This window comes from Telopea speciosissima, chromosome 2 (assembly GCF_018873765.1).
Source record: "Telopea speciosissima isolate NSW1024214 ecotype Mountain lineage chromosome 2, Tspe_v1, whole genome shotgun sequence".
NCBI lineage: Eukaryota > Viridiplantae > Streptophyta > Magnoliopsida > Proteales > Proteaceae > Telopea > Telopea speciosissima.
In genome coordinates this window covers 13,665,291-13,687,228 of record NC_057917.1, presented here as the reverse complement: position 1 = coordinate 13,687,228, position 21,938 = coordinate 13,665,291, and the positions used below count along the sequence as shown (strand labels likewise).

The 21,938-nt window shown below is 42.1% G+C and overlaps 1 protein-coding gene across 6 annotated transcripts in view; it reads left to right on the top strand.

The window, feature by feature from the left end:
• Window positions 1-21,938, top strand: part of LOC122653123 (kinesin-like protein KIN-UC) — a 114,799-nt gene that overhangs the window by 59,016 nt on the left and 33,845 nt on the right. For 4 of the 6 annotated variants that reach the window (XM_043847061.1, XM_043847062.1, XM_043847059.1 and 1 more), the window contains 5 exons: window positions 7,585-7,710; window positions 8,002-8,127; window positions 8,333-8,461; window positions 13,887-14,010; window positions 14,119-14,211. In XM_043847061.1, the coding sequence (XP_043702996.1) occupies window positions 7,585-7,710; window positions 8,002-8,127; window positions 8,333-8,461; window positions 13,887-14,010; window positions 14,119-14,211 (598 nt within the window). The remainder of the gene's footprint in view (window positions 1-7,584; window positions 7,711-8,001; window positions 8,128-8,332; window positions 8,462-13,886; window positions 14,011-14,118; window positions 14,212-21,938) is intronic. The other 2 variants (XM_043847064.1, XM_043847060.1) reach the window with 2 other exon arrangements.

Sequence of the window (21,938 nt, the reverse complement as noted above, 5' to 3'; positions counted from 1 at the left end):
GAAAATAAGTGTTGAAAATTAACTAAACGTCATAAATAAATACAATTTAGGATATGGTTATATAAATGCATAACCGCATCATCTATGGCCATGGGACTTCTGTAATTGTTTGTTTACGTAGTATACAATGATTTGTGTGAATTTCAGCACTACTTCCATGTGTATAAGCCTGATTTTGTCACTTGATGACGTAGACGTAGTATTTTAGTTATGTGGTGAACCAGCATTGTGATCGCCTAGCTCATCATAGAGATGGAAATTTCAAGCCGGCTTGTAACTCAATATATTGATGAATTCTGATGCAATAAATTTTTTTTTTTGGGTGAATAAAAATTCATTACCAAAAGAAGAGAGAACATGGGGCTCAAGAAATTGGGAAGGAGAAAGAATATAGAAAATAACAGCAAACCAAACAAAACCCAATCCTCAAGAAGAGGGGGGATGCAAGAAGGGGGAGGGAAGGCTCCAGGATACAACAATATGTCTGTTCCTTGGGGTATCATGATAACAGGGACATCGAAGCTAGCTAGCTTTTAATGTCAAAGGAAATCGAGTCCAAAATAAGCTGTAGGGGTCTAGATGCAGTGGACCATTTACTGGTGTTCCGTTCCATCCAAATCTGGTTTATGGTGGTTGCAAAGACAAGCTTTCCCACAATGTCGCAAATCGAAGAGCCGGCAAAAGTCATGTATACCCAGATCCATTCTCTTTGGAAAAGTAAGTGCCCGCTTGATAACCTTACTGCTGTTTCTGTTTTGGTTATGTGCTGAGAAACAGCAGAACAGTTTTTTTCTTTTCAGTGCTGAGAAACCGTTTTTGACCCGCTTGGTAAACCTGTTCTGGAAAACGTTTTTTTTTCTTCACTTTTTCCTCGTCTTCTTCTTCTTCTTCTCCTGGTTATGGGTCTTGTCTGCAATTGCAACCTGCTTTTAAATCTTTTATCAATGGATCGTACCTTCTGTGTGTGTTTGCTTGGCGAGTTGCTGACTTGGCCGACTTGTATTTCTTCCCTTCACCTCTTGGTACGATTCCCTTCCTCCTTTCAATTTCTTCCCTTTTTTTATTTTTTCCTTACCCATGCATCCCTGTTTTGTTCTGTTCAGTCCCAGCTTGATCTGGTTCTACAAGAGGGACACAGATCCTTCTCAATTATTCATCTTTCCATCCCAAACTCTAGGGTCTGAATCGATTCTCTTGTGCGGCCCTAGCCCTTGTTTCTTGCACCCTAAATCCAACCCTGCTGTCATATATCAAACTGAAATCAAATCTGATCTCTGTTCTACCACCAGGTATGATTTCAGTGGCTTGGCTTTATTTCTGGCTTGATCTTTTGGGTGAATAAGTACTTTGTACTTAAGAGGGTAGTCCATTCGGATACCTACCCTGAAATTTCCCTTCGATTGGGCTTTCAATGAGGGAGGTCTTCTCGTTTCTAGTAATGGCGAAAGCATATTGAACCAGTGATTTTGTTGAAGTTTGTAGCAACGATGAAGGTTTCTTGGGTTCCTACTTCGCTGCGAAGGTTCTCATGTGGGAAACCCTAATAACCACGGCTTTCAGTTCACTCCAATGGATGAACACAGAAACCGTGGTTCTTAGGGTTTCTGTGAACCAAATCGCGCACAAAGAGCAAGCGACAGAAAGAGAGAGAGAGAGAGGAAGAGATAGAGTGAGAGAAAGAAAGGGATAGAATACGAGGTCGATCTTACCTCCAAGATGAGTTGCAGGTTGTACAAGGTTTCAATGGCTAGAGGCGTGAGAGGTGAGAGAGAGGTTAGAGACGTTGAGAGGTGAGAGAGAGGTTAGAGGCGTGAGCAGTTTAACGGGCACAACTATTAATTTTCAGCACAGAATGACAGAACATGTCCAACATGTTCTGTCAAAAGTCTTCCAGGGAGCATAAATTTTAATTTATTTTTCCAAAAACACTTCGTTATCAAGCAGTTTTTGGTTGTTTTCCCGTTTCTCGGAACGGAAAAACACCAAAAACTATTTCTCGTAAGGTTATCAAGCGGGCTCTAAGATTCCTCTAGACCGAGGCCAACACATAGCTAACACTCCTTTCCAAATTGAAAAGGAGAGGGGGCAAGCAAAAAAGAGATGGTCAATGCTTTCCATGACATTTGGACAGAGGCAGCATGAGGGAGAGACAACAATTTGGCGATGGATGAGAAATGAATGCGTTGGGAAGCAGTTGGAGAATGCACGCCAAACCGTGAAACTGTGCCGAGGGATATGATGTTTAAACCATGTCAGCTTGTGCCAGTGAGCAACAAAACCATGCTGGCGGACAAGGTTCCAACCGCTTTGATTCTGAAGAGCCCTGAAGAGGATGGAGTCCAAGTGATCCTATCTCCCCTACCAGAAGAGTGACCAATAATGGGCAGCAGAGCATTCCAGACTGAAGTAAGTAATGAAGAAGAGGAAGCTGGGGGCATCCAATCTCCAAGCATGATGATATCAGTAACCTTGGAGTGCTTTGGAAGGCCAGAGTTATATCTGATCCTGGGGGTGATAAAGTACAAAAGTATGCCCATAGGATGCCAGTGGTCAAGCCATAGAGTGGTGGAAGAGCCATCTACAATCTTGGTGGAGATGACCTCTAGAGCAGTAGGGCAAAGCTTCAAGATCTTGCGCCAAGCCCAAGAAGCATCTAGGGAGGTTGGGGCTGTCCAAATAGAGTCAGAGCGGAGGGGGCCGGAGTAGACCCAACCAACCCAAATATTATGGTGTTTGGAGATCAAGTTCCATATCAACTTGATAATACCAGCTGTGTTTACATCTTTGATTCTTCTTAGGCCAAGGCCACCCTCTTTTAGAGGGAGACAAACTGGAGCCCAGTTGATGGGGTGAAGAAATTGCGTAGCATCAAAACCTTTCCATAGGAACGTAGACATGAGAGATTCCAGGTCTTTGATGGTAGACAGAGGGAGCACAAAGCAGCCGGACCAATAGATGTAGCAAGACTGAAGAACTGATTTGATGAGCACTAATCGGCCAGCATAAGACAGAAGTCTACCTTTCCAAAGTTGTAGCTTCTTACGAATGTAACGAGCATGGGGATGCAATGATGGGCAGATAACCTAGCCGGAATCAAGCGGAGACCCAAGTATTTGACCGGAAATTTCCCAATGGAGAAGCCAGTCATTTGAAAAAATAATGTTTTGTCAACCTTCAGAACGCCTCCCAAGAACAAAAGAGATTTCCTTGGGTTGATGCAGAGCCTGATAAATCCTCAAAAGTCTAGAGACAGGGTATGATTGTCTCAAGGGAGACGAGAGGCTTTGGAGAAGATCACAAGGTTATCAACAAAAGCCTGGTGGGTAAGATTGAGAGCCTTACACTTTGAGATTGGGGATATGAGCTGTTGGTCTGTGTAAAGCTGGAGGCTCCTAGAGAGGACTTCAAGGGTTAGGGTGAATAGGTAAGGGGATAAGGACATCCCTGTCAAATTCCTACCGATGAGGGAAATTAGCCTCTGCTGGACTGTCATTTACCAAAATTGAGAATTGGGGAGTGGAGATACAGTGGTGGATCCAGTTGATGAAGGGGTAGGGGAACCCCATCTTGGTCATAACCTTTGAGATGAAGTCCCAATGTAAGGAGTCAAAGGCTTTATGAATGTCAATCTTTATGACAGCTGAAGGGGATTTAGCTTTTCTATCAAATCCTCTAACTATCTCATGACAAAGCAGAATGGTGTCAGCAATGTTTCTACCACCAATGAAGGCGGACTGATTGTGACTAACAAGAAAGTCAATAATCAATTTCAACCTGTTAGCAAGAATCTTGGCTATGAACTTGTACAGGAGATTGCAAAGAGATATAGGCCTGAAGTCTGGCATAGTGGAAGCACCTCCTTTCTTTGGAATGAGACAAATGAAAGTATGGTTGATACCCTTGATCTTGTTTGGATTGAAAAAGAAACTCTTTATAGCCTGGACAAGGTCATTCTTGATGATATCCCAAGAGTGGAAGAAGAATCACATACTAAAACCATCTGGACCTAGGCCCTTGTTGGCTTTGTGAGATTAGACTGTAGCAATGATTTCATTTTTAGAGGGGATGGCCTAAAGGGAGGTGATGCAATGAGGAGAAACAAACTTGTTGAGCAAATTGTCCGGTATGGAGCCAGAAATGGTCAAAGGAGGTTTGAACAGATCTTTATAGTAGTTTACAGCTTCCTTTTTAATGCCGTCCACACTGTGAAGAGAAGTGCCATCCGAAGTCACCAACATGGGAATGGAGTTGGTGTTAATCCTGAACATCAAGGACCTGTGAAAGTAAGCTGAATTTGGGTCTCCAAGTTCTAACCACTTTATCCTAGCCTTCTATCTCTGAAAACTTTCTTCTTGGGAGAGCAGAGAGGCAAGAACCAAACTAAGATCTTCATCATCCGCTAAAGAAGCATTGTGGATTTCCAGTTGAAGTCTTGATTGAACATCAGCTAATTTGGTCTTGCAATTAGAGACCTGCAAAGAAATATTCCCAAAGGTATTGGAGTTCCAAGCTTAAAGAACACATTTCTCATTCTTGAGCCTTTTGGCAAAGGCAATGAGAGGGGTAGAAAAAGCTTGAACAGGCTTGACCCATGCTTCTTTAACAATGGAGAGAAAGTCAGGGTGGGATGACCGCATGTCAAAGTATTTAAATGGTTTTGGGCCAAAGGAGGTATAAGGCTGAATGAGCAGAGATATGGGGCAGTGGTCAGAGATACTTGGGTTGTCAAAAGTTGCATGGGAGGAAGGGAAGGAGGACAGCCAAGCTTCATGACTAGCAACCTGTCGAGTTTACAAGCAATCCGAGCATCACCACTTCTTCTGTTGTGCCAAGTATAGGGGCAGCCAGACCATCTCAAATCATTAACTCCAATATCATCAATGCATTCATTGAAAGCTTCTATTGAAGCCAAGTCAGTTCTGTCACCTCCAGCTTTTTCGTGACTGTAGCAAATGACATTGAAGTCGCCCCCTAAGCCCCCAGGGAGAGAGCCTACTTGATTAGCAATGGAGCGAAGATCGGACCAAAGAGAACTGCGCTCGGAGGGGAAGTTGGAAGCATAAGTGCCAGCAAAGAAGAAGGTGGAATTACCAGGGGTGGTTGCAATGCTGAAGTGGAGGTATTGGGAGGAGGAGATGAGGGTAGGTTGGATTTTTGAGGGGTCCCTTAGAAACCAGATTCTGCCACCACGGTGATGGGAGTAGTTGGTAATTAGGGACCAGCCAGGAGCAATGGAAGCAGCAATACAAGCAGCGTTTGATTCTTGAACTTGGGTTTCAATGAGGCAGCAGAAACTAGAGTGAAGAAGTTTGATATGCAAGCGAATTTTAGAGTGCTTTGAGGGGGAGTTGAGACCTCTAGAGTTCCAAATGAGACCATGATTCATTGAGGAAAGGGAGGAGAGGGCAGCGGACGTCCCTTGAGAGGACGGATAGCATTGGCATGAGAGTGGGAGGCACTGCGAGGCTGTCACACATTAGAATGGGTGAGGATTCGTCCAGTGGGGCGGGGAAATGGCTGGGGAGCAGGGGTGGGTGGCTGGAGAACCAGTGGGGACAGGTGGAGAAGATGAAGAGAGGAGAGGGTTGTGGGTCAGGTCTTGGGTCAAGTCCGAGCCCAAGGTAGGGGATGGCATGTGGGTGGGCTCAATAGGGTTCAGGTTAGAAGTGGTTTTGTGCGTTAAGGTGAGCCCAGAATCAAAGGGAATTGGAGTGCCAAGTTGGTTAGGCGGGTTTGAGGCAGTGGGCCCCAGTGAAAGCTGGGGACACGATATAAGGTTCAAAGAGGTAGTTCGAGGAATAGGACTTGAAGTTTCGCTCAAAAGCTGAGTGGGCCCCAGTCAAAGAGATGATGGCGTGGAAGGGGTAAAAGGGGAGGGAGGGTTGACTTGATGAGAAAATGAGGAGGTACGGGTTCTCGAGGACAAGGGGTTAGAGGAAGATCTTCGCATGGCAGGAGCAGGGGATCTCAATGGAGGGCGACAGGTCGAGGCAGCGGGCTGCAAAGGGTTGTGATGAGAAGAAGCTGCTTTGGGAAGGACGATAGGGCCAGAAGTGTCGGTCTGTTGCAGACCAGTTGTGTCAGTCTGTTGCAGACAGTCGAAGGGATTCAGACTGGTGGCACCTCAAAGCCATGGACCACCGGAAGGGACCAGAGGGTACTAGAATGCCCTCTCGGTAAACGAGAAGCAGGCTGCTCTTGGAGGCGTTGGCGGTGATGGCGGCGAGTCTTCGTTTGGCCACAACTGAGAGGACTGAGATGAGTTGGGGTAGTGGAGGCAGGTTGAGCAGGCAATGGGTTGTCAGTGGAGAGGTTGGGTGGGGGATTAGTGGTGGTGGAGGAAGGGCCAGGGTCGAGAGAGTCGATTGGGCAAGCATCGACTTCTTCTCCAGTAGCACTGGGGTTAGGCTGGCAAAGGGATGAGTCATGACCAAAGGTTTTACAAACCAAACATTAGGACGGAGACCATTCATAGGACAGCGATTGCAAAAAAGAGTGATCGTCATCTTCAATCACTATAATGGCCGTTGGAAGTGCTTCACTTGCAGAGACTTCGACACAAATGCAAGCATAGGCGAGTCTATCCTTTCTGCTGGTTCTGACATCAGAGTGTAGGGGAGTACCAAGAACTGAGCCTACAAGACTAAGACCTTCGGTGCACCAGTAGTGGAGAGGGAGCCTAGGTAGAGAGATCTAGAGAGGGATGGAGTGATCGACTCTCTGAAGCTGAAGATGACGAGTCCATTGCCGCAAGAAGATTGGCTTTCGTCCCACAAGCCATGGACCTCCTTCCAGAGCTCGGGTCTTGTCATGGGAGTCGATGAACTTGAAGATGAAGAAGCCATTCCCCATCAGGTATGTCTCGAAAGACCCTTGAACTCTCCATTGTTTGGAAAGGGATAGCTTGACTATGTGGAATGGGGTCTACTTCCGATGAAGTGACCAACTAGTGAATTTTCCCAGAGAATTGCTTCCTCATCTAGCAGTCCAGAAGGACAATGAGCGACCTTGGTACCTTCGACAGAGGATGGGGGGACAAAGTGTAGAGGAAGTCCTTCAAAAGAAGCAGCAGGGGCATGGTTGAAAAGGGAATTCCATGCAGGGTGGGATGGAGAGAGAGAGTGGGAAGGGGGAAGGTGCAGGTGAGTTGGGAGAAGAGACCTGGCCGGAGAGGCCGGCCATGGGAGCCAGAGATGGCAGGGACAGGGAGGGGGCAGGGGTTAGGGTCAGGTTAGGTTGAGAGGATATAAACTAATGTTTAAGCATTCATGCAACATTTTTATCATATCTACATTGTATGGCAAGGCATATGCAAGTCATTACTCATCCCTTGTTTTGCACATTTCTTCTCTCGCCCAATTTTTTCTTTAGGTTAGGCCTTAGGTAAACAATTATGCAAGTCTTAACATTCCCTCAAGTTCCATTAAATGTTTCCTCCCCCACCCCTCTTTTATTTTCAGTTTTGTAAGGCATACAAATTGATAATATCTTGTCTTTCGTGGTTTTTATGTTTCTTTAGTTTCTCTAGAGGTGACTTGTGATATATTATGATCCTTTATTTATCTGAAGTAAATATACTTGCAGATTGAAGGGCAAAAGGAGATTGATGAGCTTAGGATGAAGTTACAAGAAATGTATCAACTACATGAGAAGACAGTAAATGAATTCCAATCTTTGAGAACAGAAAATGAGGAACTACTATCAGAGAAGGTCTGACTGAGAACTCTCACCCCCCCCCAATCCCAATTTTCATCTGGTGGGTGCACTATTTGAAATATTCCAATGAAATTTTCATGAGGTGGAAAACTTAGAATTGATCCCCAACGGTTGAACCTGCAAGAGCTAATCAATTTTTACCAACTCTCTATTATCTCTGTTTGCAGAGCATACAAAATTATGATAGCTTCTTTCTTTTCTGGTTTTTATGCTTCTCTAGTTTCTCTTGAGATGAATTTTGACCTGTCATGGTCCTTAAATCATCCAAAATGAAAATGTTTTCAGATTGAAGGGCAAAAGGAGATTGATGAGCTTAGGATGAAGTCACAGGAAATTTGTCTGCTACATCAGAAGACTGTAGATGAATTTCAATGTATGAGAACAGAAAATGAGAAACTCCTATCAGAGAAGGTATGAGTGAATGTGATATGGGATTGGTATGCAAATTTTCTTACTTGTAAGTTTAGATCAGCTTATTTAGAATGATCATTTGTTCTACAGTGTTCATATTTGGATCGATGATGCACAAATTCCCAATATGACATTAATTTTGTTATTTTGAATTTTTTTTTGTTCAGTTTAAATATTTTCTTGACATTTTTAGATTATATGTAAGGTAACACTAAGTGAAGAGCTCCATATGGCAAGACAAAAGCTATACGCTGAAGAGCAACAGAGGCAATATCTTGAAGCTGAACTGGTCAAGTCCAAAAAGTTTGTTCCTGACAATGATATCGATTTTGAGGTTTGTCATTTTATTCCTTCATCAGATATCAGATTCTTATAAATGCAGTTCTTTTGCATTACAATGTTAGGCAAGAAAAAAAAATTGAAGCATCGTCCATCATTATTGCCCAAGCCTTTCCCACTTACTCAGGTTGGCTGCATGAAATCTTGTTTCCATTCCATTCCAGGGCTGTCTTCTGTTAAAGAATGGCTGAATAAGCTGTCGATCTTTAATCATTACCTCAGCCTTTAATTTACACCAATTTTAGTGCAGCCCAACCAAGAAATAACAAAGGGATGTCTGGCTGTAGAATTTTTAACAAGCATATTCTCTGAAAATCAGTCTAGTTAGCTGCTTTTTGGGCTGTGGGGCAAAACTAATCTAGGACTTTAGGTAATTAGGTAATTTTTGTCACACCCCGGCCCGGTTTATAAGGGCGAAGTGTGACTGGATGTCTCTGACATCCAACCAACCCACCAAGATCGCAAGTGTTGTACTCTATTCGCAATCATATTCACAATTACAGAATTTAAATGCAGCGGAAGCAATTAAATATATAAATAAGGCAGTAATAAAGAAGACTAAAGATGAACTATGATATATATATAAAAGAACTGAGTTACAGTGTTTGTTCCATAAGTAGTAAAGTAAACAAAAGACTTATCTACAATAACTATACAAAAGTGTATAACAAAAAGGGGGAAGAAGCTTGATCTAGCAGTCACTCAGGAGAAAGCGCAGTCATCGCACGAGCACGAAGCATCATGCTCCACCGCCAGAGGAGTGTCAACTCCATAAACTGAAGGAGAGTCCTGTGCATAAGAGATTCCCACAAAAGCACCAGAACAGCAGTATCATCTGAAAAATATGAGGATCCACGTGGTTGAGCTCCACTGAGCCCAATAAGGAAATGCATGCAAACATAACACAACAATCCATGATGAATGTCCTAAGCAAGCATGCTCCTAACATGGATACTGAGTCATATGAGATTTAAGTACTACTATAATAGAATACTAGCCTCGGTCCCGGAAACACATAACCAAACGTCGGTCATCTAAGCGAAAGCATTCTACTACGGTGGAGACCCGACAGCTTAGGCATCATACATCTGACGCTAACGGACCCCCAGTGACTAACCCTACTGTTTGTTCCCACTGCGGAGTACACACGCTAGCATGGGAAAGTGAATGGCATTCCGGAATTTACCCTTCGGACCTACCACGGGTTATCCAACACCTCTTCCCCTGTTGGTAAGGGACGTAGTACTGGGTAATGAAGCATCCTAACCCAATGCAATCTATCATGATTGCACATGTATGTATAGATCAGTTGTAAAGTAAACAGTGCATCATTATCATCAATTGTATAGTATCAAATAAATATCAATGCAATGCAATATGCCAATGCAACCTAATTCACATGCAATCTAGTGCAAAGAATACAAAGCTAATAAATTACATGATCTGAGTAGTAGTTATGATGCATGACATGGCATACTGAACAAAAAGTAATTAAAACAATAAACACACAGAAATTAAGTCAAATTCCCTTACCTGATGTGATTGGCTAGCCTAGGTAATAAAACTCCAGCAACCCAGACAAGAACAGTCAAGAACAGGCAAAAACAGTCCTAAAACAATAGAAAATACCAATTATTAGGGTCAGGAAACAAGCCAAGGTCAAACCAAGGTACTAGGGGGCATTTTGGTCCAAAATGGTTGAACCGGATTCAGGGGCCAGACCGTACGGTCGACCGATTCAATTCCTGCACCTGCATCCGATTGATAAGTCAGAATTGGGGGTTTTGCTTGTAACCCCCAAATCTTGACATGCAGGCATCCAATTTCATGTTCTTACCTTAATCTAAGGTGGGTCCATATGAATTGATGGTTTAATTTCAAAACCACATTAAATTTGGGGGTTTTTAGTTAATTAATTACAATTACTCATTTAGGGTTCATGAATTAAACAATTCAGCCAAGAATTGGGTTCCTAAGATGAGGATTTTAGGTCACAGCCACACCTGAACCATTAATTGGTTCAAAATAGGGTTTAAATAGGCAGAATTTGGTTAATAAAGCTTGGTTCTTTAAGCTTTAATGGCAGAATTGAGTTTAGGACTGAAATTGAAGAAGATCAAGATGGGAATGAGAGGAATTAGGGCCTACCTGAGTACAGCAGCAGTAACAGTGTGATAGCAGCCTAGTATTATGCAGCCAGGTTACCAATTTGGACTCCAAGGCTTCAATTTCAGATGTAGAATCAAAGCCCCAAGGTAAGACTTCCTTTTTCCCTTCTTCTTCTTCTCTTTTCTCCTTCCTTCTACTTTCTTCTCTATTCTTCAAAGTCTGGAATCGATTCTTATGTGTTTAGAGTAGTGAATAGTTAGATATGTTAGTTTATATAGTGGTTTAATTTAAGGCATGTTTGCCTAAAATACTAAAAATCTGTTTTGTGAATTAAATTCTTTAAACTAATTCTAAGTAGAATTAATTACTTAATTAGCTTCTTATAAATGTAAAATGATGTCATTTGACATTATGGGTAATCCGAGGATGGGTAACTATTGGGAACTGGATTCCCCACTGGGGATGCGGGTCCCATAGAGGTAAATTACTAAACTGCCCCTCTAAACTCTAATTGGTCGATATAATCCAACATAAAATACAAGTAAATAACACTTACAATAGAGCTAATTGATAGAGAGGTTTTGCATGTTGTCCAGCCAGCAGATCCGACACAGGTAGCTTTGGTGCGGGGTTCCATCAGGGTCCTCTGACTCCAGAAGGGCAAGTTTGGAAGACTCCCTAGAATCCTCCATAGGTGTGTCGAGGGATTGATCTACGTCCTCGATAGTTGCAGCCCATATCATCGAAGCAACCATGGACATAGAACTGGAACCTGAAATCATACAAGTTCCAATGTTTAAATTTACTGCGGTTTTCACAATTTTGATCTAGGTTTTAATGATAGTTTAGAGTATATCACGATTAACACTTAAAGGAAAAACAGTAAGTTAGTGATAGGTGCAGGAATGAAAAGGAAAGCTGGAATTGGAAATTTTATGTCACTATGTCCTTCGGTTTAAGGCTGCGAACATTATGACCCTTCCCAAACCCCGCAGTAGCGGGAGCCTCGTGCACTGGGTATGCCCCTTTTTTATGTCTTTCAGTTTAAAACAACACTAGGGTCATGGTTTCCATATAAAAAAAAAAAAAAAAAACACTAGGGTCATGGTTTGAATTGTCTCAATTTGAGCAATTGAAAAGGGGAGGGGGGTTAGTTGCTAAAGTAGTAAATTGCATGGTTCAAGAACTTGACGAGATCTCTCTTAAAACTCATTTTTTTTCAATTAGCGAGTCGAGATGGGAGGCGAAATACAAAGTTACACGGACTCGGCGAGATCTCGGTTCGACCGAGATGTGGACCAAACCAATGTTTAAAAGGGGAAAAATCTCGACCGAGACAGTCGAGTTCTCGACAGAAACTTGACTGTCTCGGTGAACTCGATAGGGAAACCAGTGGTGAGTTGATTTTTTAGCTTTTGCCACCTAGTTTGGACGGAAAACTTGCCGGAGATGTCAATTAGCATCCTATTTGCATCAAACTTGCAAGATTTGTTACAAATCATCACTATAGTCATGACTTCGACACTCGGAGCACTGGGTCAGGGTTTGTTGACGACCTATTCACAGTCCCAAGTTCCAACCCAGCCATACATGCCTGGTGGCAGTAGCAGTGGATCGATCCCATTATTCCCATCGCAACCGCCTCTTCTATACCCTAGGATAGGGTACCTTCGGATAGCTGATGACAACACTTATCTAGGCTGTGTGGTAGACTATATGCATTTATTCAGCAACACTTCGACTAGGGAATCCTATGTGGCACAGTCTGAGCCTTACTGGCTTGGAAGGATAGAGGTATATCATATATGTTAAGATTGATGTAAAATACCCTACTTTACATTTATAATGCTTATTTAAGTTGTTTTACATTAATTGAATGCTTTGATTGCTTTCTATTACTAAATTATGTGTAGAGTAGGGTATTTTAGTTCGCCATCGCCTACCAACCTAGGGTCCGAAGTGAAACACCTATTTGGACTTTGTTTTTGCAAAATCTGATAGTGTCATTGTGTTTAAATGGCCTAAAATATGTTGAGTACCAAGTTTCAGGCCCAAACTAGAAAACCCACTAGAACCAGCCTTTGAGTTAAAAAAAATGCACCAATCGCCGAGATCTCGGCCCAACTCGGTTTTTTGGCTGGGCGAAACCAGTACCGAAACCAAGTTCTTGAATCATGCTAAAGTGTACCTTTGAGTCAACATAAACTGATGATGAGGTAGCTTGAAATTTGATTTCTTGAATCTTGAGTCGACATAAACTGCCTCCTGAAACTTGGAAACAGCCTCTCCTGTGAAGCAGGAGGTAAGGCTGCCTACATTTGCCCTTCCCAGACCTCGTGCACTGGGACGCTCTTAGTAATTTCCAGATTCAGTTAAGATTTCTCTAATTAGCTGGTGTACTAATAAATGCTGTTTGTGAGATTAAGATTTATGTTGTGGTATAAGCGCTTGCATTAGAGGGGGAATAGACATTTGTTGAAGGTTTTGGAAGAGTTTAAGGTAGAATGGATGCAGTTAATGGGGAATCTGCATTAATTTAAAGAGGATAAAGAAAGAAAATTGGAACTATTCTAGTAATTACTCTGTTTTATAATGTTGATTGTGTTGTTGTTGTCTGTTTACCAGTCTTTGAAGAATCAACAAATAGGGACCCTGAATTCCATCCCAATACGTGGACTAGATGAATTCCAGAAATATAAAAAATGGCATACCCAGTGCTGAGTGCACGAGGCTCCCGCCACTGTGGGGTCTGGGGAGGGTCATAATGTACGCAGCCTTACCCCTGCTTTCAGCGGAGAGGCTGTTTCCAGACTCAAACCCGTGACCACTTGGTCACCATGGATTCCAGAAATATAATTCTTTTTATTTAAATACATTTAATGGAAGACGGGATTACCAGAAGTTTCAATATATATGTGGACAAACTCTCGTTATCGCATTTTAAGATAAGGTTCTCACCAGTTCCAAACTAGATCAAGTGGGTACAAAATGGAACAAACCCAAGCATAAAGAATATCCAACGAAACACTAAATGAAATATGGCAAGTTCAACATGACCCAGGCCCAGATCATGCAATTAGAAATTTCCAAAGTACCCTTATGCATAATCTAAACAGAAATTTTTTGTAGTAAAAATAAAAGGGGATTGCCCAAGCTGAAGCCATTGCCTCCTGAATCGGACATGCTCTTTCAGCTCTGACAGTTTGCTGGGATAGAGATGGCCCTTGGCCTAATGTGGGTCCACATGATATTCAAATGTTGGTCGTTATATATCAGTCTCTCCTGACTGGGTCACATTTATCTTACTGCAGGAAAAAAAACCATATATGGAAGAAAACAAAGGTAGAGCAACCTTTGGCCAGAGGCATAAGTCAAGCCAATCACAGGAGACAATATATGGTCAAAGGACCACTATTACAAAAATTTGTGAGGAAGGCACGATCTTTTTAACACTGAATTTTATGGATAATGGTTTTGGACCATTTTTCTTGATGCATGTTTTTGAAATATCTGATTTCAATTGGTTTGATGCAACATATACAGTTGGTCTTCAAAAGATATTAGATTTGTTAAGATCTGAAGATCTGGATGTCCAAATCCAAGCCTTGAAGGTAGTAGCCAATCTTGCTGCTGAAGGTACAAAGTTTTTTCTCTTCTTTGTAAAATCATAGTTGAATTATGTTAGGTATATGGGCCAGAATACCGTGTGGGTATTCTGCACTTTTTCCGTTTATTATTTTGTTAGTTTCTTGCGTGTGGTTTAGTCCCACATTGCTCATGTAATTACATTCATTCTTTCATTATAGTTATAAATACATATGTGCTTGGGATGAATTGATCATCCAAGCATCGAGTTCTAATTCTGATCCTCTTAACATGGTATCAAAGCTGGTTATGAATTAGGACTCACATTGTCATCCACGATCCCCTTCCCTCTCTAATTCTCGATCTCTCTCCCCTTCTCTTCTCTTCTCTTCTTCCCTTTGTTTTGTTTTGTTCTTCTCTGTCTCATAGGGCAGCATTGATGAGGTGATCTATTGATCCAGCTGCTGCCCTCCTTTGTTACCTCATCCCATGATATGAAGATTTGATCGATAGGGTGCTTGGCCTCTTTGCTGCGTATATTGAAGACTTCAGCCTTCGTTGGACAGATCCACTCTATACTACAAGGGATTTGTTCACCATATTGGAGCTCCAGACCTGCAGCACATTAGTATTCCAGCACCTGCATCAAGTTATATCAAGTTACAGCCTCTCAAGATCGATATCTCTTCACACTTTCAGGGTTTTTCAAAACCCTGACAATAGTCGACCTTGGGGTTCCATCTATCAGTTGATTCTGATTTTTTGAGGAGTGATTCTCCCTTGTTCAAGACTAATTCGACTGCAATTTCAGCCTCATCCAGTCACTTTTCAGGCCTCAATTCATCTTATCAATTTCAGCACTTTTAGGGGTTTTTTCAAAACCCTGAAAAAATCGATCTCAAGGTTCTCTTTGTCTGGTGTTGCTGATTTTTGGAGACATTTATTCCTTCATTATTAGAGGGCTTTCATCCTTGTTGCAGCCCTTAACTTGGAGGTTTTCTTGGGTTTCTCTTCACTACAGCCCCCTTCTGCGATTTGGGATTCTTCACTGTCTTCATGGGTGACTCTGTGGATTCAACACCAGATTATCATACTTTTTCCCCAAATCCAATCAAGTTGGATGGCACAAATTACTTTCTTTGGTCTAGGTCTGCCTCCTTTGCCATTGCTGGCCGTGGCCTTACTGGTCATATTAGGGGAACCACTGCTATGCCTACTGAGGTTGGAGCTGCTCAAGACAAGTGGCTTGCCAACAATGGAGTTCTTATGTCCTACCTGATTGGTTCTATGACTACAGATCTGCAGCACAATTTTCTTCTCCTTGACACAGTCTCGGAAATTTGGGCTGCTTGCAAGGAGACTTATGGACAGTTTGGCAATGATGCCCAGGCATATGAAATCAGGAAGAAGGTCCTTCGAACTACTCAGGGAGAGTTGACAGTCTCCAAATACTATGCTACCTTGCGCAGCCTTTGGCAGCAACTGGACCATTTTTCTGACTTTCACCCAAGTACAGCTGCCGATATTACTTCTTATAAGCAACATGTGGACAAGATCAGAGTTTATGATTTTTTGGCAGGATTAAATGTGGAGTATGATCAGATTCGGGTTCAAGTGTTGGGTCACAAGCCTTTTCCCACACTTGAACAGTCCTATGCCCTGGTCTCCTCCGAAGAAAACCGTTGGGCTGCCATGTTGCACCCTCCTATTACTGACAAGTCAGCTCTCCAGGCTGCTGCCCCTGCCACTCCTGCACCTAGTGGCACTCATAGTACTATATCTCGCGATATATCGGTATCTCGGGCCTACCGAGATATCCGAAATATCCGAGATATCGCGAAATATTCCCGAAATATTGCATTTTTTCTGCAATATTTCGGGGGTCCATCTCGGGGGGTATTTGGCCATATTTAGGCCTGAAACTTCATGGACAGCCTTATTTAAGCTTAATAAACACATTTAAACCATAAAATTGTAAAAATGTGAATTCAAATTGGTGTTTTGGGCTTGCACCCTTGATTGACATACGGTCGCCGACCTTAATGTATAAATAGTTAAATACACATAGATTAATGAAATCACAACTTAAGTTACAAATTACAAGTGCTAAACTCGCTAATAGTAGTTCTTTGTGCCTCCCTGGATCAATCCCACTCATGCCTCGCGAGTCGACGTCCATTGCTCTCTGTTTGAATGACATATGTGGACCACGGTATAGAATCGGAGAAGAAACGAGTGTAGTCATCCACAAGTGTCACGTAAATGGAATCATCAACAGTCTGTAGGTAACCTATCCTAGGATATAAACTAGGGTTACCAATCGATCCAGTCCGTGAAGAAGATGATCCACTGTGATATGATGTTGGCGCCGGCGCAAGAGGCGATGGCATTGGCTGCATGTATGGCTGGTGAGGTTGGTAGCTAGGTCCGCTAGGGTATGCAAAGATGTTATCTACAAAAGATGATCCAGTATGTCCCTGGGACTGGGACTGGTAGTCATAGTCCCCTACCCCACTAAATTGCCCATATGATGATGATCCATATCCATATCCACCGTATGGTTGTGATGCACCATAATCCGATGCCAATGGAGTGGCATGTGCGTCAAAAGATGGGGCACGCCAATGTCCAGTCGGTCCTCCCTCCCTATCACCCATACTCAAACCACCAACAGAGCTAGATAGGTTATCAATGTCCATGTGATCAGGTTGCAATCTGTTTTGTCGACCCCTAAACGCTTGCTGTTGTATGTATGTAGGGGGCCTCTCGAGGGGGGGGTGCGGGGCACGTGCTCCGTGGTCCGTATCTTGTGTGGCATGATCAAACCGTGTCTCTCCGGTGAATCGGAGTGGGTCTACAGGTGCCGAATCCTGGGCCTCCTGGCCTACCACATAACGCTCTCGCATGCCGTCATATTCTTCACCAGCATCACCACCACCAACATCACCACCACCAGCATCACCATCACCACCACCAGCATCACCATCATCACCATCATCATCATTTGAGGACTTGACCAGTCTTCATCATCGCAACATTGCCACCATGGGCTGGAATGGTATGGCGAGGCTTCCTCGCATGTATCTGACCCTCGTCAGCCATATACTCGTCCACATCAGCACCAATCTCAGAAGCTATCATGGGGTCGGGCCTACCTCCCTCCTCATCCAACACTGGCTCACCTCTATCCCTCACCCAATCCACAATAGGGTCATCATCGTCTGAGTCAACTTGAAAGATGTCAGCTAGATCAATGGTGCCCCTCTGTCCCTCATGTCCCATGCGTATGTGTTGCAGTTTCAGCCTCAAGTTGTAGTGCACATACACCATGTCAGATAAACGTTGAGACCCCAATCTGTTGCGCCTCTTGGAGTGGATGAGTGCAAAGGTACTCCAGTTCCTCTCACAACCAGATGCAGAACATGTTTGGGCAAGGACTTTAATTGCTATTCTTCTTAAGATACTTGTTTACTACTTTCCCCCACCTTTTGCTTGCCCCTCGCACGTTGTCTATCACGATCCGCCATAATGATACTTGTTTACTGCAATGTAAGTAACACAAATAATTAAAAAACTTAATGTAGATGCACTTCAATTGACACTTTTAGATTACTAATACACTTGTATAGTTATTTAATATTTTTCCCCTAACCCTTATATTTTTCACAAAATTAAAACCAATTTTTTATATATAATGTTAATATAAGTATTGACCTAACACAACAAAACTATGAATTAGTAAACATAATATACATGTAATGCATCTCAAAACATATAGAAATAACTTTCATATTTTTTCATTATTTTTTAAACTTAAAACTCATATTTTTCCTTATTTATTTCTGTTTTTTTAATTTTTTATATATTTTTCTTAATTTTCGAAAATTAAAAGAATTATTTAAGAGCAGAAAAATAAATCCGACACTGTGAAGCCGTAGATCGGCCATTGGTGTCTAACATATATTTAATTCATTACCATCTAAGTCATATTACCCCTAATTATTTCCTATTTTAGTTGTAGGAAAATGAATTTTTAAAACCAGAAAAAAATAAAAAAATACATATGGGAAAAAATTTCGACACCGTGAGGTTGTAGATCGGCCTCCGGTGTCTAACATATATTAATATCATCAACATCCAACAACATTTGTACAAAGTTTTTTTAAAAAAATAGTTTTAGAGAAATATAATTTACCTTAAATAATGAAAATAGGCTTGGATGATGAGCTTAGATGACCCTCCGACGTCTTCCCGGCGACAAGGAGCTTCAATGAGGCTTGGAAGGGAGGAAGAAGAGAGAAAATTTCATTTTCAGCAGCTCTCGGTCGAAATATCGACCAAGAGCTGCGAAATATGAAATTTATAAGGATTTTGAATGTGACACTATTGTCACTTTACAATATCTCGCGATATATCGTGATATCTCGCGATATATCGTGAGTTCCACGATATATCGTCGAAATATCTCGATATATCGACGAGTTATTGTACTTTTTTATTTCGACATTGTTTCGTATCTCGGTCATGTCGAGATTCACGAAATATCGCGATATATCGCCGATATTTCGCGAGATTTTATACCATGGTGGCACTGCTTCTCTTAGTGATTCTACTACAGGGTCTGTTGTTTGTGAGTACTGTCACAAACCTTACCACACCAAGGAGAAGTGCTGGAAACTTCATGGGAAACCGGCTGACTTTGAAGCAAAGAGGGCTGCCAAGACCAAGACAAAGACAAAGACCAAGGCCCATCAGACTGAGACTGTTACTGCAGCCCCTGCTACTGATACTGGTCTATCCCAGGGTGATCTACAGGTACTCTTACTTATGCTGAGGTCTTCCGCTGCTGCTGCCTCTACTACATCAGCTACTACCAATTCTTCTGCTCCTCCAGGTTCACACTTTGCCCGGTCAGGTATTCCATTTGGAGGTCATTGTGCTTCTGTAGCTTCACATCCTTGGATCATAGATTCTGGAGGTACAGATCATATGACCGGTTCCTCTAGCCTGTTTCACAGATATTCTTCCACTTCTGGGAAAGACAAGGTTAAAGTGGCTGATGGTTCCCTTTCTTCCATATCTGGAAAAGGACTCATCATCTACACTTCCTCTCTTCCCTTGTCCTCTGCTTTGTACATTCCTAACTTTACTACTAACCTTCTTTCCATTAGTTGTATTACCCATGATCTTAACTGCAAAGTCACTTTCTTTCCTTCTCATTGTGTGTTTCAGGATCTGGACTCTCGGAAGACAATTGGATTGGGTAAAGTGCATGGTGGGCTGTACCTGCTTGATGATGGTCGCTTCTCTCCACCACCATTGCCTTCTCCGCTACACCAGAACTCCGTGGTCTCTTCTGAACTATACCAGTGGCACTTTAGGTTAGGGCACCCCCCTTTAGGAATTTTAGCTCATTTATTTCCTAGTTTGGTCACCCCTCGTACTAAGGATGACTTTTTTTGTGAGGCTTGTGTTCTGGCCAAACAGACACGTTCAACTTATCCAATTTCAAATAAAAGGAGTTCTTCTTGTTTTCAATTGGTGCATTCTAATGTTTGGGGCCCTAGTCGTAAACCATTTATTTCTGGTCATCGTTGGTTTGTCTCTTTCATTGATTGTTGTTAGCATTGTTATGGAGAGAGTTTCTTTTCTTTAGTAGAGAGTTTTTTTCTTTAGTCCACGCTGGATCTTCCTTCTTTCATATTTATATAATCCAGCGTGAGGGGGAGTGTTAGAATATATGTACTCCAGAATACCGTGGGGGTATTCTGGTCCTTTTGGGGTTAATTTTATGTTATTAAATGTTATTAGCTTATGTCGGCTATGTGGGTTTTAGTTCCACATCGCCTAGCTTCTATTATTTGTAACTTCCCCTCTATTATAAATAGAGGGGCCTTTCTCTCATTAATACAAGCCATTCCATTATTTTCTTCCTCTCTATGACCCACGGTTCAATCAACATGGTATCAGAGCTGGTCTGATCTAGGTTAAGAGAGAAAAACCCTATTTTCTCCCTTCTTTTCCTCCAATCGATCTCTCCTCCTCTTCTCCCTTTTCTCATTTTTTCCTGCTTCTGTTCTTCTCCCTTTCAGCCCAAAAACAGGGGCAACACTAATGAGGTAGACATAATATCGATGATTTAGTGCTGCCCCCCTTTCTCTTCTATCGTTTTTTATTAAAAAACCCTGCTGGAAGCCTCATCTGCGATTTGGAGTTCCCCTTCTTTGAGATCAGATCTCTATAAACCTGATCCTCTAATTTAGGAACACCCTATGCAGCCTTTTTCCAACCCTATTCTACCCTATTCCTAAACCTAACTTCCCTTTTTCTTTATCTCCATCAAATATTATTTTTTTTTTCTAGCCTAGATCCCCAAATCGATTTCACCTTGTCAGGGTTTTTCAAAACCCTGACTCTGATCGATGTTGGGGTTTCCCTTGTCAGATGTAGCCAATATTTCAGGGATATTTCCCAACTAAACCAAGCCCTAATCGACCTCAGTTTGAACACAATCTGATTGCTGGATTTTCCCTACAGCAAATTCTTCTCATCCTGCCTTTTATGGTTCCCTATTAAAACCCTAACTCAAATCGACATCAGGGTTACAGGTTTCAGTTTTTGCTGCCTTTTGGAGGGATGATTACTCCACCTACAAGGATCACTCGACCTCAGTATTAGCCTCTTTCCAAGTGTTTGAAGACCCCTAACCCCAATCAATCCTTCTTTTCAGGGTTTTTTCAAAACCCTGACCCATATTGATTTTAGGGTTAGGGTTGTGTTGGTTGAACCGTGGGTCAGAGAGAGGGAATAAAATAATGGAATGGCTTGTATTAATGATAGAAAGGCCCCTCTATTTATAATAGAGGGGAAGTTACAAATAATAAAAGCTAGGCGATGTGGGACAAAAACCTATATAGCCGACATAAAAATACCCCCAAAAGGACCAGAATACCCCCACGGTATTCTGGAGTACATTATTCTAACACTCCCCCTCAAGTTGGATTATACAAATACTAAAGAAAGAAGATCCAGCTTGGACTAAAGAAAAAAACTCTCTCCATAACAATGCTAACACTCCCCCTCAAGTTGGCGCATACAAGGTACTAATGCCCAACTTGAATAAAATGGGAAAAAATAAGTTGTAGCAGAATCCAGCTCCAAAATGAATGCAGCTCCCAAATAGACCTTCAAGAACTTGAAAAAAATAGACCTTCAAACTTGGACAGACTTGATCAGCAAAACGGCATCTCTCACCAATCTTTGTCCAACAATGAATCTCTGAATTATAATCTTGAAGATAAGTAACTAGGGTAGCCGGCAAATGAGTCAAGCAGCAGTAAAGATCAAGCAGCGGAAAAAAACAACCAAACTGTAGGATCTCATATGGGCAGGCAATAACCAAACATCTTCAAAACTTTAAAGCCAACCTCCCCCTTATGACAAATTTTAACCCAATAACAAAGTAGATACCCATTGGCAATGGTGAAACCTCTGACCTTCTATATTTTGAACCAAGTGTCCCTACATGTTCTGCTCTCTGCAATGGCTGCAGGTATACTATATATAATCCCCCCCTCACGTGTAGTGCACGTGGACATAAGAGAGATGATGTAAGAGAAAGGGCAAAACACAACATTCCAGAATTTTTCAATGGTTGCCAAGTGTAATGGAAAAAAGAAGAAATGGTAAAGAAGAGAGTACCATTAACTTCCAAGGTGGTTATGGGGAATGCCAAAGGTATGGTTTGGGAGGTGGTGAAGGAAAAAGCAGTGGGATAA